Raw genomic sequence first — 13,538 nt, 5'->3', positions numbered from 1 at the left:
AGATGCTAAACTACAGGACTGTTTTGCTATCAGACTGGAACATGTTCCGGGATTCTTCCGATGGCATTGAGGAGTACACCACATCAGTCACTGGCTTTATCAATAAGTGCATTGAGGACGTCGTCCCCACAGTGACTGTACGTACATACCACAACCAGAAGCCATGGATTACAGGCAACATTCGCACTGAGCTAAAGGGTAGAACTGCCGCTTTCAAGGATGTGGGACTCTAACCCGGAAGCTTACAAGAAATCCTGATATGCCCTGCGACGAACCATCAAACAGGCAAAGTGTCAATACAGGGCTAAGATTGAATCATACTACACCGGCTCCGACGCTCGTCTTATGTGGCAGGGCCTAGCAAACTATTAGAGACTACAAAGGGAAGCTCAGCCACGAGCTGCCCAGTGACATGAGCCTACCAGACGAACTAAATCACTTCTATGCTCACTTCGAGGCAAGCAACACTGAGGCATGCATGAGAGCATCAGCTGTTCCGGACGACTGTGTGATCACACTCTCGGTAGCCGACGTGAGTAAGACCTTTAAACAGGTTAAACATACACAAGGCTGCGGGGCCAGACGGATTACCAGGACATGTGCTCTGGGCATGTGCTGAACAACTGACATTTTCAACATGTCCCTGATTGACTCTATAATACCAACATGTTTGAAGCAGACCACCATAGTCCCTGTGCCCAACAACACAAAGGCAACCTGCCTAAATGACTACAGACCCGTAGCACACAGTCCGTAGCCATGAAGTGCTTTGAAAGGTTGGTAATGGCTCTCATCAACACCATTATCCCAGAAACACTAGACCCACTCCAATTTGCATACAGCCCAAACAGATCCACAGATGATGCCATCTCTATTGCACTCCACACTGCCCTTTCCCACCTGGACAAAAGGAACACTTATGTGAGAATGCTATTCATTGACAACAGCTCAGCGTTCAACATCCTCAAAGCTCATCACTAAGCTAAGGATCCTGGGACTAAACACCTCCCTCTGCAACTGGATCCTGGACTTCCTGACGGGCCGCCCCCAGGTGGTGAGGGTAAGTAGCAACACATCTGCCACGCTGATCCTCAACACTGGAGCTCCCCAGGGGTGTGTGCTCAGTCCCACATGGTCACCCACGACTGCATGGCCAGGCATGACTCCAATACCATCATTAAGTTTGCAGACGACACAACAGTGGTAGGCCTGATCACCGACAACGACGAGACAGCCTATAGGGAGGAGGTCAGAGACCTGGCCGGGTGGTGCCAGAATAACGACCTATCCCTCAACGTAACCAAGACTAAGGAGATGATTGTGGACTACAAGAAAAGGAGGGCCGAGCACGCATCCATTCTCATCGACGGGGCTGCAGGGGAGCAGGTTAAGAGCTTCAAGTTCCTTGGTGTCCACATCAACAACAAACTAGAATGGTCCAAACACACCAAGACAGTCGTGAAGAGGGCACGACAAAGCCTATTCCCCCTCAGGAAACTAAAAAGATTTGGCATGTGTCCTGAGATCCTCAAAAGGTTCTACAGCTGCAACAGGACTGGTTGCATCACTGCCTGGTATGGCAATTGCTCGGCCTCTGACCGCAAGGCACTACAGAGGGCAGTGTGTACGGCCCAGTACATCACTGGGGCTAAGCTGCCTGCAATCCAGGACCTTTACACCAGACGGTGTCAGAGGAAGGCTCTAAAAATTGTCATAGACCCCAGCTACCCCAGTCATAGACTGTTCTCTCTACTACCGCATGGCAAGCGGTAGCGGAGTGCCAAGTCTAGGGCAAAAGGGTTTCTCAACAGTTTTTACCCCCAAGCCATAAGACTCCTGAACAGGTAATCAAATGGCTACCCGGGCTATTGTGGGCATTGTGCATTGTGTGCTCCCCCAACCCCCCGCCCAACCCCTCTTTTAATGCTACTGCTACTCTCTGTTGATCATATATGCATAGTCACTTTAACTATACATGAATGTACATACTACCTTAATTGGGCCGACCAACCAGTGCTCCCGCACATTGGCTAACCGGGCTATCTGCATTGTGTCTCACCCACCACCCGCCAACCCCTCTTTTACGTTACTGCCACTCTCTGTTCATCATATATGCAGAGTCACTTTAACCATATCTACATGTACATACTACCTTAATCAGCCTGACTAACCGGTGTCTGTATGTAGCCTCGCTACTTTTATAGCTCCGCTACTGTATATAGCCTGTCTTTTTACTGTTGTTTTATTTCTTTACCTACCTATTGTTCACGTAATACCTTTTTTGCACTATTGGTTAGAGCCTGTAAGTAAGCATTTCACTGTAAGGTCTACCTACACCTGTTAAATTTGGCGCATGTGACAAATAAACTTTGATTTGAGCTTGTTGGATACTAAGAAAGCTTTGTTGTAGAGCATTTAACACAAAATCGGGGGAGGGGCCAGCCAAGTATAAGACTGTATCATCTGCATATAAATGGATGAGAGAGCTTCCTACTGCCTGAGCTATGTTGTTGATGTAAATTGAGAAGAGCGTGTGTCCTAGGATTGAGCCTTGGGGTACTCCTTTGGTGACAGGCAGTGGCTGAGACAGCAGATTTTCTGACTTTATACACTGCACTCTTTGAGAGAGGTAGTTAGCAAACCAAGCCAAAGACCCCTCAGAGACACCAATGCTCCTTAGCCGGCCCACGAGAATGGAATGGTCTACTGTATCAAAAGCTTTGGCCAGGTCAATAAAAATAGCAGCACAATATTGCTTAGAATCAAGGGCAATGGTGACATCATTGAGAACCTTTAAGGTTGCAGTGACACATCCATAACCTGAGCGGAAACCATTTGCATACCCGAGAGAATACTATAGACTACTGTACTATCAAGAATACTGTCAAGAAAGACAGTCAGTTGATTATTGACAATTTTCCCAGCACTTTTGATAAACAGGGCAAAATAGAAATAGGCCTTTAACAGTTAGGATCAGCCTGATCTCCCCTATAAATAAAGGACGAACTGTGGCTGCCTTCCAAGCAATGGGAACCTCCCCAGAAAGGAGAGACAGGTTAAAAAGGTTGGTGATAGGCTTTGCGACGATATGGGCAGCATCCTTAAAGAAGAAAGGGTCTAAACCATCTGACCCATATGTTTTTTGGGGGTCAAGTTTAAGGAGCTCCTTTAGCACCAAATGCAATTCTTGAGGTGGAGTAACTCTGCAAGATCACTTTCGAACAAGGGGATGAACCTGTTTTTAATTCTGATTTTCTTTATGGGGGTGTGTTTGTTAACAATATAACCAAAATTATATAAAAAATAAGGTCCAAGCGTCTTCGACAGAGCTGATTCTATACCATTTTACAGAGGTCTGTTCATGAAGAAAGGCTTGCTCATTTTAGTTTTTTAGCAAGCGTCTATGTCAAATCAGGATAGGTCGTTTCACTGAGCAGCCGTTACGAACACAGGCTGTAAAACAGTGATCATTAAGGTCATTAAGGTCATTCCATGACATTGCCTGACCAGGTGAATCCAGGTGAAAGCCCTTATTTCAATCAGTGTAGATGAAGGGGAGGAGACAGATTAAATGAGGATTTTTAAGCCTTGAGACATGGATTGAGAATATCATGAATCAGCATAATTGTTATGGATATATACAAAGAAATATCAATAGAAAACAGGTAAAATGGCAGGTTTTCCAGCTTAATTTTGAAGTGATTGTGTTAGCTAGCTCCTCTGAACAACAGTGTCCTGACAAGAGAGCACATTTTCTATGCCATGTGAAATCGCTCCTCATTAGCTCATTGCTATGGGTGTATCCAAATAAATCACTAGAAAACAATTTAAACAAAAACAAATGCAGCTACTTGTTGTTATTCTGACTGCACTATTTGACGTGACTTTAAGTTAGCCGTAGTTGGTTAGCTAGCAAGCAAGGGATAAGAACGTTGCCAGCCAGTATGGCAGTAGAACATTTAGAATGAATGACTGCGTCTCTGGCAACCAAACAGAATTGATAGTACAAACGACCAGCCGGCTTCGGTAGCAACCCTATATTTGTGTCGGGACTATATCTTGTGGAAGGGTGAACAGTTTTAATAAATTAATACAAATGTGTTTAATGAAAATATGTAAATCATTATTCTAATATGTTGGTAACCCGTTGTATAAAAGTGATAATGCCCTCGAAGCCAATGTTTGGAGGATAGATTGGCATGGTTTGCCGGTCCTCGACTTCATCTCGGGCCTAACAACACCTGTGCTAGTACGTATATCCACCAAACACCATCTTCTTGGGCATTATCACTTAATTCCACACTCAGTGTACATTGACAATGAAAGTCTAAACCTCGCTACACATTCACGTGAACTGTCTCACTTAGTACATCCTTTCAAAAGGTTAGCGTACCTGCTAGCGTAAAGCCCGGACTGGGGTTATGAGGCTATAAGGCTCTACATTCACAGCTCTACAGGCTGCATGTACTGGAGCACAGGGGATGCTCCAAAGCAGCAGGGGAGATGGAAGTCCATGCTGTGCCATGTTCACCGTAACATACACATATTTCCCTCAAAATAGGAGACTACTTCAGTATGTAGGCCAATAAAACCACTCACTCGGATCATAACAGGCATGCTGCTAAAGAACATTCACTGTAACAAGGTCCCTCTGCTTTATGTAACCATGACTATAGTTATAGAACATAACCACATTAGTGAATGATGCATTAAGCTTTAGGATACTGGCATAATCATTTGCAAACATTAGTGATGTTATGTTCTGTTAATTACTGATGTCCCCTTTAAGGATGGAGCACCCTTGGTCATGTGCAGTGTTGTTCTATGTTATTCTGGTACTAACTAGTTTGAGTAAATGTGAAGCTCCAGTTCAATTGCTTGTATTCCGAGTCTTTCTTATTACATAAATATGTACTAAGTGTTAAGACACTACAAGTGACTCAATGATTCCCTTTGAAAACAGCCTCATATAAACTTTGAAGGTTAATATTCTCACTGTTAAGTGACTACTGTACTACGTGTATGTAGTACATCTCATTGTTTGTGTGTAGAACAAAGAAAAAGGCAATTTCCTTGGCAAGGAAAACATTTATATAAATGTGCTAATCAAACCAAATACATATAGCATACATATAGCTAGGGTTGGGTAGGTTACTTTCTAAATGTAGTCTGTTACAGTTACTAGTTACCTGTCCAAAATGGTATTCAGTAATGTAACTTCTGGATTACCTAAACTCAGTAACTTAATTACTTTCGGACACTTTTGGATTACTTTCCCATTAAGAAGCATTTGAAGAAGACAAAGGATCCATCAAACGCATTTGGTGTGTCATCATAGTGGTCTTTGACTTGTGGTCAGGCTTGCTCAGCTGGAACAAACTTAAACTTGCACCTTTTTTAATGCTGAATTAATGTCATTGAGAAAACAGAAAGGTGACAAAATATATTTTCGCAAACATCCCTTCTATATTTAAAAGTAATCCAAGAAGTAATCATCATGTTTTAAATGATCTGTAATCTGATTGTAATATTTTTGCTGGTAAAGTAACTGATTAGGAGTTACAGTAAAAAAACAAACAGATTACATGTAACTGTAATGTAGTTACTCCACAACCCTGCATATAGCATGCTTGGTCATACAGGCAGGCACTAACGATAATGTCTTCCTCCTGCTTCTTCCTCCTCATTCTCCCATCTCACCTGCAGGCCCAGACGGACTCGCTTGGTGACCGCTGTCTCAGGGAACGTAGCCTGGACCATCGGCACCAGCTTACTGGTCAGTTGACCCCCCTCTGGGCCAATCAGGTCACTCTCCTGCTGGACACGCGACACCACAGCAAAGTAGAGGGGGAAGTCAGTGGAGATGATTCGTCGGATACGCTTCTTCCCAAGCTCCTCTTGGCTCTCCAGATCTAAAGGAATAAACAGGCAGAACGTAGCGGTCAATAAGAGTGGAGAATACTGATACAGTACCGATAAGAAAGCACTAATAATCACCAAACAGGCCTTTATCAGTGACCGTAATCAGGTATGACTGAGTTAGTAGAACTTCTCATTCTACTACCTTCATCCATCCCATTGAGGATAGTCTCCAGCACATCGTCCCCGTAGCGATTGCGGTGTTCCTTCCAAACAGAGCCATTCTCACTCCTCAGAACCACCAGCTCCCGGTCCCCTCGACCCAGGGCTGCAAAGTGTGGGATCTCCACGATCACAGGCCTGACAGACACACACAGACATAGAGACACACATCAATGAGGCTTCAAACGTCATTCTCACAATGTAATTAGTCGTATGTTTGACACCCCTGAATTAGGGGATACCCTCACAGAAGGTGGAACACAATTTTTATCCTGATCTCAAAATTTGACCTATTGTCTTTTGCTGAAAACTCATGCACCTGTCCTCCCTTCAATACTCTACATGGTGTTTATTCAAGTCCTCACCCTAGGAACTGCATGCTGGCTGGGCCCAGAGAGATGATACGGCTGGCCAGGCCCTCTCCCTCCACCAGGGGGGGAGGGGTGGGGAGCTTCTGGGGCTTGACCAGACGGCAGGTTATACGTGTGGGGGCGGCACAGGTCCGTGGAGGGATGATGACACGCAGACCGTTGTGTCTGCTGCCTCGCATCGAGCCACCCCGAGCATCCACCATGAAACTCACTAGGAACCTGACAAGAGACATGCCTCACATTATTACACGGTATAATAACGTTTATATTTTCACTCTTAGAGATTGATTTATGGACAACATAAGACATTTGTCAGTGTAGGCCTGCAGGCAGGGTAGGATGGACACACACATGGCTGTGTCTACTGACCCTGTGTGTATGGGTTAGACTTAGGGTTAGGGTTGTGTACTGACCATGTGTGTATGGGTTAGACTTAGGGTTAGGGTTGTGTACTGACCCTGTGTGTATGGGGCTGGCCACAGGACTGACGTTGTCAGAAGTCTCTGTAGCTGGACTGCTGGGGATCAGGGAGTCGTCATCATACTCCCTATGTAATGGCATTGGAGTGTGTACCTACAATATAGACCGAAAAACCTTGTCGTAGCATTTTTACTTTTCTACTCATCCTCCACAGGGTTACAGTGATATAAATATTTTCATTAATAATAAGGAAACCTCATGGGATTGAACCTAACCAGTTTGTTCTGTACCTGCTCCATCTCATGCTCTTTTAGGTGGACCATCTCTGGGGATACACAAGGTATCCTGGGAATGGCAGGCGAGTAGTTGCTGTTGGAGAGAAGAAAACAAGGAGTGTGTAGGGGATATATTCTCCTTCCACTTCCTACATCCCAGTATAGCTTTAACCCATCCATTCCCCATTCTTTACAATACCTCCACCTTTCTTTTACTACCAATATACCCCCATTCACTCACACTCTAACCCCAACCTTCTACCCCCCCACCCTAGGCCCCCTACACAGTGCCCAGCCCTCTCTCGTACTCCATAGATTTCTTGGGTGACAGGAAATCGTCATCATGGTCCTTCAAGTCATCCATCTTCATGTACCTGGCTCCTTCCGTCCCCAACAGCTCCTCCCCTTTAGACAACAACAAGAAGGGCAGAGAGAGAGGACAGACCGGGTCAGAGGGGTGTAATAGATAAAGACATACAAGATAACTGAAACATGTGAGTCAGAGTTAGAGAGCATAGAATGAGTTCAGTAAATATAACACAAGGTTTATATAGTAGTTTGGTTGGTGAGTTAAAGGGATTAGCTACTACACTCCACACACTGTGCATGTGTTAATGCTGTACATGTGTCAATGGAAAGAGATTTAGTGAAGCCACGGTCACAGTGAGACCCAAAGGCAGATGGAGAGAGAGAACATGGAGAAAGACAGAAATAAGATGGCCCCTACACTTTGTTCAATATTAATCTCAAATGTGATGTGTTGAAATACTTTTCATCCATAAACTGTTTCCAGTAGTTGAATATTTGGAGCACAGCACATTGGATATGTATGGTAAAATATCCCAGATTTCCTTAACATCTGGAGAGTTACAATATGGCCCAGCATGAACTGAGTCTAAAACAAGACATCACCAGAGCCATGTCCATTGGGATTTTGCTGTCCCTTTAGACATAGTCCACGTCAACATGGACCCAATCTGGCACGATTAAACTGATTTAAACAGGGTTGAGAGGTTTCTTCACTCCCTCTGGGAGTCCTGGCTGTGACAAAACACACAAAGTGCATAGAATACTACTACATGGACACACAAGTGCACTGCACCATAGGGATAGATAGAGGACTCATCATTGATTTTTAAAACAAAAAACAACGTGAAGCAGGGATTGGTCTGATTACGAAGTAGAAAGGAAATTCAGGTGAGCACCAAAATGCCTACTCCACCCATGCTCCACCAAGGTTTTCCAGCACACAGCTTTGACCTACTATAGTAGCTATGCCAAACAATGTGTATGCAGGTTGCTTAGGATTCAAACCTTCTCAAACTGCCTAATTCATACTCTTAGAAGAGGTGCTCCCACAATAATGGGATTTGTACCGCATACAATTTCAAGTATTGTATTTTTCACACACCACACTAATCCTTTTCAACTACCTTTTCAAACTTTTTATTATTATATGAAAGCAAGCTTTGCTTTTATACTTACAAGACCATCATTGATGGAGCGAGCTGTTTTGTATTGTATTAACGTGGTGCCTGCCTGTAGTTCCACCTCCTTAAACCACTCCTGATTTCTGTAACCGTTAATTTACCTCTGTAATATTGACATAGGCTAAGAAACAATAATACACATTCACAATCGGCCCATATCTAAAAATACATACAGCCTAATTATATACAGTGGGGAGAACAATTATTTGATACACTGCCGATTTTACAGGTTTTCCTACTTACAAAGCATGTAGAGGTCTGTAACTTTTTTATCATAGGTACACTTCAACTGTGAGAGACGGAATCTAAAACAAAAATCCAGAAAATCACATTGTATGATTTTTAAGTAATTCATTTGCATTTTATTGCATGACATAAGTATTTGATCACCTACCAACCAGTAAGAATTCCATCTCTCACAGACCTGTTAGTTTTTCTTTAAGAAGCCCTCCTCTTCTCCACTCATTACCTGTATTAACTGCACCTGTTTGAACTCATTACCTGTACTAAAGACACCTGTCCACACACTCAATCAAACAGACTCCAACCTCTCCACAATGGTCAAGACCAGAGAGCTGTGTAAGGAAACAGGAATAAAATTGTAGACATGCACAAGGCTGGGATGGGCTACAGGACAATAGGCAAGCAGCTTGGTGAGAAGGCAACAACTTTTGGCGCAATTATTAGAAAATGGAAGAAGTTCAAGAAGATGAAGATGACGGTCAATCACCCTCGGTCTGGGGCTCCATGCAAGATCTCACCTCGTGGGGCATCAATGATCATGAGTAAGGTGAGGGATCAGCCCAGAACTACACGGCAGGACCTGGTCAATGACCTGAAGAGAGCTGGGACCACAGTCTCAAAGAAAACCATTAGTAACACACTACGCCGTCATGGATTAAAATCCTGCAGCGCACGCAAGGTCCCCCTGCTCAAGCCAGTGCATGTCCAGGCCCGTCTGAAGTTTGCCTATGACCATCTGGATGATCCAGAGGAGGAATGGGAGAAGGTCATGTGGTCTGATGAGACATAAATAGAGCTTTTTGGTCTAAACTCCACTCGCCGTGTTTGGAGGAAAAATGATGAGTACAACCCCAAGAACACCATCCCAACCGTGAAGCATGGAGGTGGAAACATCATTCTTTGGGGATGCTTTTCTGCAAAGGGGACAGAATGACTGCACTGTATTGAGGGGAGGGTGGATGGGGCCATGTATCGCTAGATCTTGGCCAACAACCTCCTTCCCTCAGTAAGAGCATTGAAGATGGGTTGTGGCTGGGTCTTACAGCATGACAACGACCCGAAACACACAGCCAGGGCAACTAAGGAGTGGCTCCGTTAAAAAGCTTCTCAAGGTCCTGGAGTGGCCTAGCCAGTCTCCAGACCTGAACCCAATAGAATCTTTGGAGGGAGCTGAATGTCCGTATTGCCCAGCGACAGCCCCGAAACCTGAAGGATCTGGAGAAGGTCTGTATGGAGGAGTGGGCCAAAATCCCTGCTGCAGTGTGTGCAAACCTGGTCAAGAACTACAAGAAATGTGTGATCTCTGTAATTGCAAACAAAGGTTTCTGTACCAAATATTAAGTTCTGCTTTTGTGATGTATCAAATATTTATGTCATGCAATAAAATGCAAATTAATTACTTAATCATACAATGCGATTTTCTGGATTTTTGTTTTTGTCTCACAGTTGAAGTGTACCTATGATAAAAAATTACAGACCTCTACATGCTTTGTAAGTAGGAAACACTGCCGATTTTGCAGGTTATCAAATACTTCTTCTCCCCACTGTATGTATATATTATTTAATAGCAGGACACTGTAAAGTCCTCTGAAGAGTATGAATTAAGCTGTTTGAGAGTTGAATCCTAAGTAACCTGCACACATTGTTTGAAGAACAATGGACAAACATAGCTACTGTCAAAGTTGTGTGCTGGAAAACCTTGGTAGAGCATAAGTGAAGTAGGCATTGTGGTGCTCATGTGAATTTAATTTCTTTTTCAGCTTCAGACCAATCCCTACTTCTCACTTAATGTAGTTTTTAATTTCCATGGTTTTTATATCGGAAGGTGATTATACCAAATTTAATTAGGTGTCTTTCGAAAATGTCACGTGTACTTCAAATTATGTAAAAGATAAAAGTATGTGTGTCTCTCGCATAATTTATTGTCAAGGGCCCAGTTTCCCAGCATCACAAAGCTAAGTTCATCAGAACCATTGCATTTTTACTACCTAATCGTACCATAGCTTGGTCTATCTAGCTAGTTTTGCTATGCACATTGCAAGATAGCTAGCTGTGTGACAGTTTCCCAAAGTTTGGCTTTGAACCTATTTAGCTATGTTTTGTGGAAAATACAAGTGTCTAGGTCAGCAGTTTACACATGATGACTTTAGCCTTATGAAAAACCTTACTTGGCAAAATATAGCTAGCTTTCCTCGCTTGTTGTTTAGCTACCTAGTCAACATTAGCTCTCATCTGACTGGTATAACGTTATGTTAGCTAGCTAGCTACCCAGCTAATTAAAACAAAACTACATTAATTGGCTAGCTACCGTTATTTGCCTGTTCGTTAGCAAGCTTCCAGCAGACTGGCGTTAGCTAACTACACAGGCTAGCTGTTGGACTTGGACAAGCAACAAAACATTAGCTAGACAGCTAGCTAGCTACCGAGTAAATCTACATATCTGTTTGCACGTATTGATTAACCTCAGCTTGAATATCACCATAAAGCTAGCTATGTACAGTAGCCTAGGTTTGTTCGCGTTCGCATACACCTTATGATTGGCAGCCTGGAGCAGATGTGTTGTTGCCGAGCAACCGACATGGTGTTAGATCGCTGAGCTTTGGCTGAAAAAGATGTTAGCATTGTCAGAAATGCTACAAAAGGTAGCAGCATATCGTTGGTTCATAATGGACAGAAATGAGAAATGTTAAAAATCTGGTATGTCGTTCTCTGTAACGACTGGACGGCTCATGGCGAGAAGCGGGGTGTTTTGAATTTAACATTGCGCTTCAATCAATCCCTACTATAGTCGAGCCGACCAGAATGACTATACTATCCTATTTTAGCATGGACATTGCCATTGAGGGCTTCCGCCATTTTAAAGTAGTCAAAGTAGTCAACTGGTTGGGGATTCCTACGGGTTGTAGCCTCAATTGTGCTGCCCATGCTGTTACAGATGCTATAATGGCTCAGATATAAAGATGAGTCCTCCATCTATCTTTGACTGCCACACACATACAATTATGCACAGTAATGCAGACACACAATCTCAGCACAGGAGTATGTACTTCACAAGAGACTGGCATGATATATTCACGAAAGCATCCATGCATCTCATTTCCATCTATGAATTCATTATGCTATTATGTTTTCTTGTTTGTGTTGTTCTACCCCTCTTAGTTTCTACCAGGAAGCTAAGGCAGGTTATGGTTACGTACCCCCTCAAACCCTGAGATGAATGGAAAGAAGTCACCAGCACCAAATAAAGGCAATTGCTCCGTTAATGCATGTTTTTGTGTCTGTGTATCAGCACAAAAGGTGTTAGGGTTGGCTTCGGTGAGTGTTTGAGTGGGTGCATGGATGTGGCCCAGAGCCAAGTCAATGTTCTACTTCATCAGGTTCAAAATGTGTCAACTTATCTCTTGAGCGCTGTGTGTCAGATGTTTTCAAAAACAGAAGTGTAAAGTACATTTGTCTAAATATTAAAATATGACTTGTCTATTATATATTTGAACATTGTAGTGAGTAGGTTATATGTGTCTTTAAGGCAGCAACTAGACTACTTTCTAATTTTAGACCAACAGTGTCAATTTTTCAGTTTAGTTATCATCGAGCTAAAAATACTAGGGTGTGACGTCCTCTGACATCACTGTCAAGGGTGTTGTAATGTTTACGCTGTGAACTTTACTGGTTGATCAGACACCCGTGGGTCTAATGAAGACTTGTGTGCAAAATGTATTTTTTTCACAGTCACTGTGTTTTCATTTCCTTACACAGTATATGTACACCAATGGAAACACACATAGCACGTACACACACATCTTTACAAACTACAGACACAAACTATACAAATAACAGCCGATGTAATGAAGGAACATTAATAAAAACATCAAACCAACAACATCAACAAGACAAATTCAGAAAACACCATCAACATCTTGGAATGTTGATACAGTACAGTAGCTTTGGCACATTTTTTTTTACCAGAGAATTCCATTTTCACCTTGATAAAAAAATTGTAGTGAGTGGTTTGATAAACTGAATGGGTGAGTGTCCAGTCTCCACTACTGGGCTTTTCTCTTAGAGTACTGTAGGCTGGTGAGGACAGCCATCCCTAGCCCCCCAGCTGTGGTGACATGGAGAGAGAGATACTGTAGAGTACTGATCTGATCTGGGGAGTTAGTGACTGAGAGTCAGGTCTATGTTACTGGAGGGATAAAGAAAGGTTATAGACATGAAACGCATGCACCACATTGAACATCAGGAGAGAGACAGTCCCAAAAGGACCAGGTGTAGAAGAAGAGAGGTGGAGAGAAAGAGAACCAGAGAGAAAGACGGCAAGAGCTTGAAATGGAGCCACACACTCTAAGACGACCTATGAGCACTGCACAGAGAAGAGAGAAGGAGACAGTCATACCCATTGTTAGCTGTGCAATTCCTAAAAAAAATCAAAAGGTGAAAGAGGGATATTTTAGGAGGCCCTGCAATATTATAAAATCATTTGCAATAAGTCTGTTCAAATTGTTCATACATTTTTAAAGACAGAATGGACTGGCAACTAACTGTACTGCAAGATATGAGGATTTGTATTAATAAGAAATTAATGTACAAAATATCTCCTATCTTCCCAAAAAGAGGAAAAAGTGTGTTCTGTGGGGTATCTGTCTTCGTGTGTTCTA

General features: G+C 43.0%; 1 protein-coding gene across 50 annotated transcripts in view; it reads right to left on the bottom strand.

The window, feature by feature from the left end:
- LOC110536085 (ankyrin-1) overlaps positions 1-13,538 on the bottom strand; it is a 176,507-nt gene that overhangs the window by 31,782 nt on the left and 131,187 nt on the right. For 40 of the 50 annotated variants that reach the window (XM_090190743.1, XM_036935941.2, XM_090190742.1 and 37 more), the window contains 7 exons: positions 13,277-13,297; positions 7,456-7,552; positions 7,163-7,241; positions 6,910-7,025; positions 6,447-6,671; positions 6,065-6,219; positions 5,701-5,912 (listed from right to left, as the gene is read on the bottom strand). In XM_090190743.1, the coding sequence (XP_090046869.1) occupies positions 5,701-5,912; positions 6,065-6,219; positions 6,447-6,671; positions 6,910-7,025; positions 7,163-7,241; positions 7,456-7,552; positions 13,277-13,297 (905 nt within the window). The remainder of the gene's footprint in view (positions 1-5,700; positions 5,913-6,064; positions 6,220-6,446; positions 6,672-6,909; positions 7,026-7,162; positions 7,242-7,455; positions 7,553-13,276; positions 13,298-13,538) is intronic. The other 10 variants (XM_036935937.2, XM_090190736.1, XM_090190739.1 and 7 more) reach the window with 1 other exon arrangement.

This window comes from Oncorhynchus mykiss, chromosome 11 (genome assembly GCF_057628025.1).
Source record: "Oncorhynchus mykiss isolate SJ-2025 chromosome 11, ASM5762802v1, whole genome shotgun sequence".
NCBI classification, from domain to species: Eukaryota; Metazoa; Chordata; class Actinopteri; order Salmoniformes; family Salmonidae; genus Oncorhynchus; species Oncorhynchus mykiss.
The sequence above is the reverse complement of the archived record's forward strand: the minus strand, read 5'-3'. Positions and strand labels throughout refer to the sequence as shown.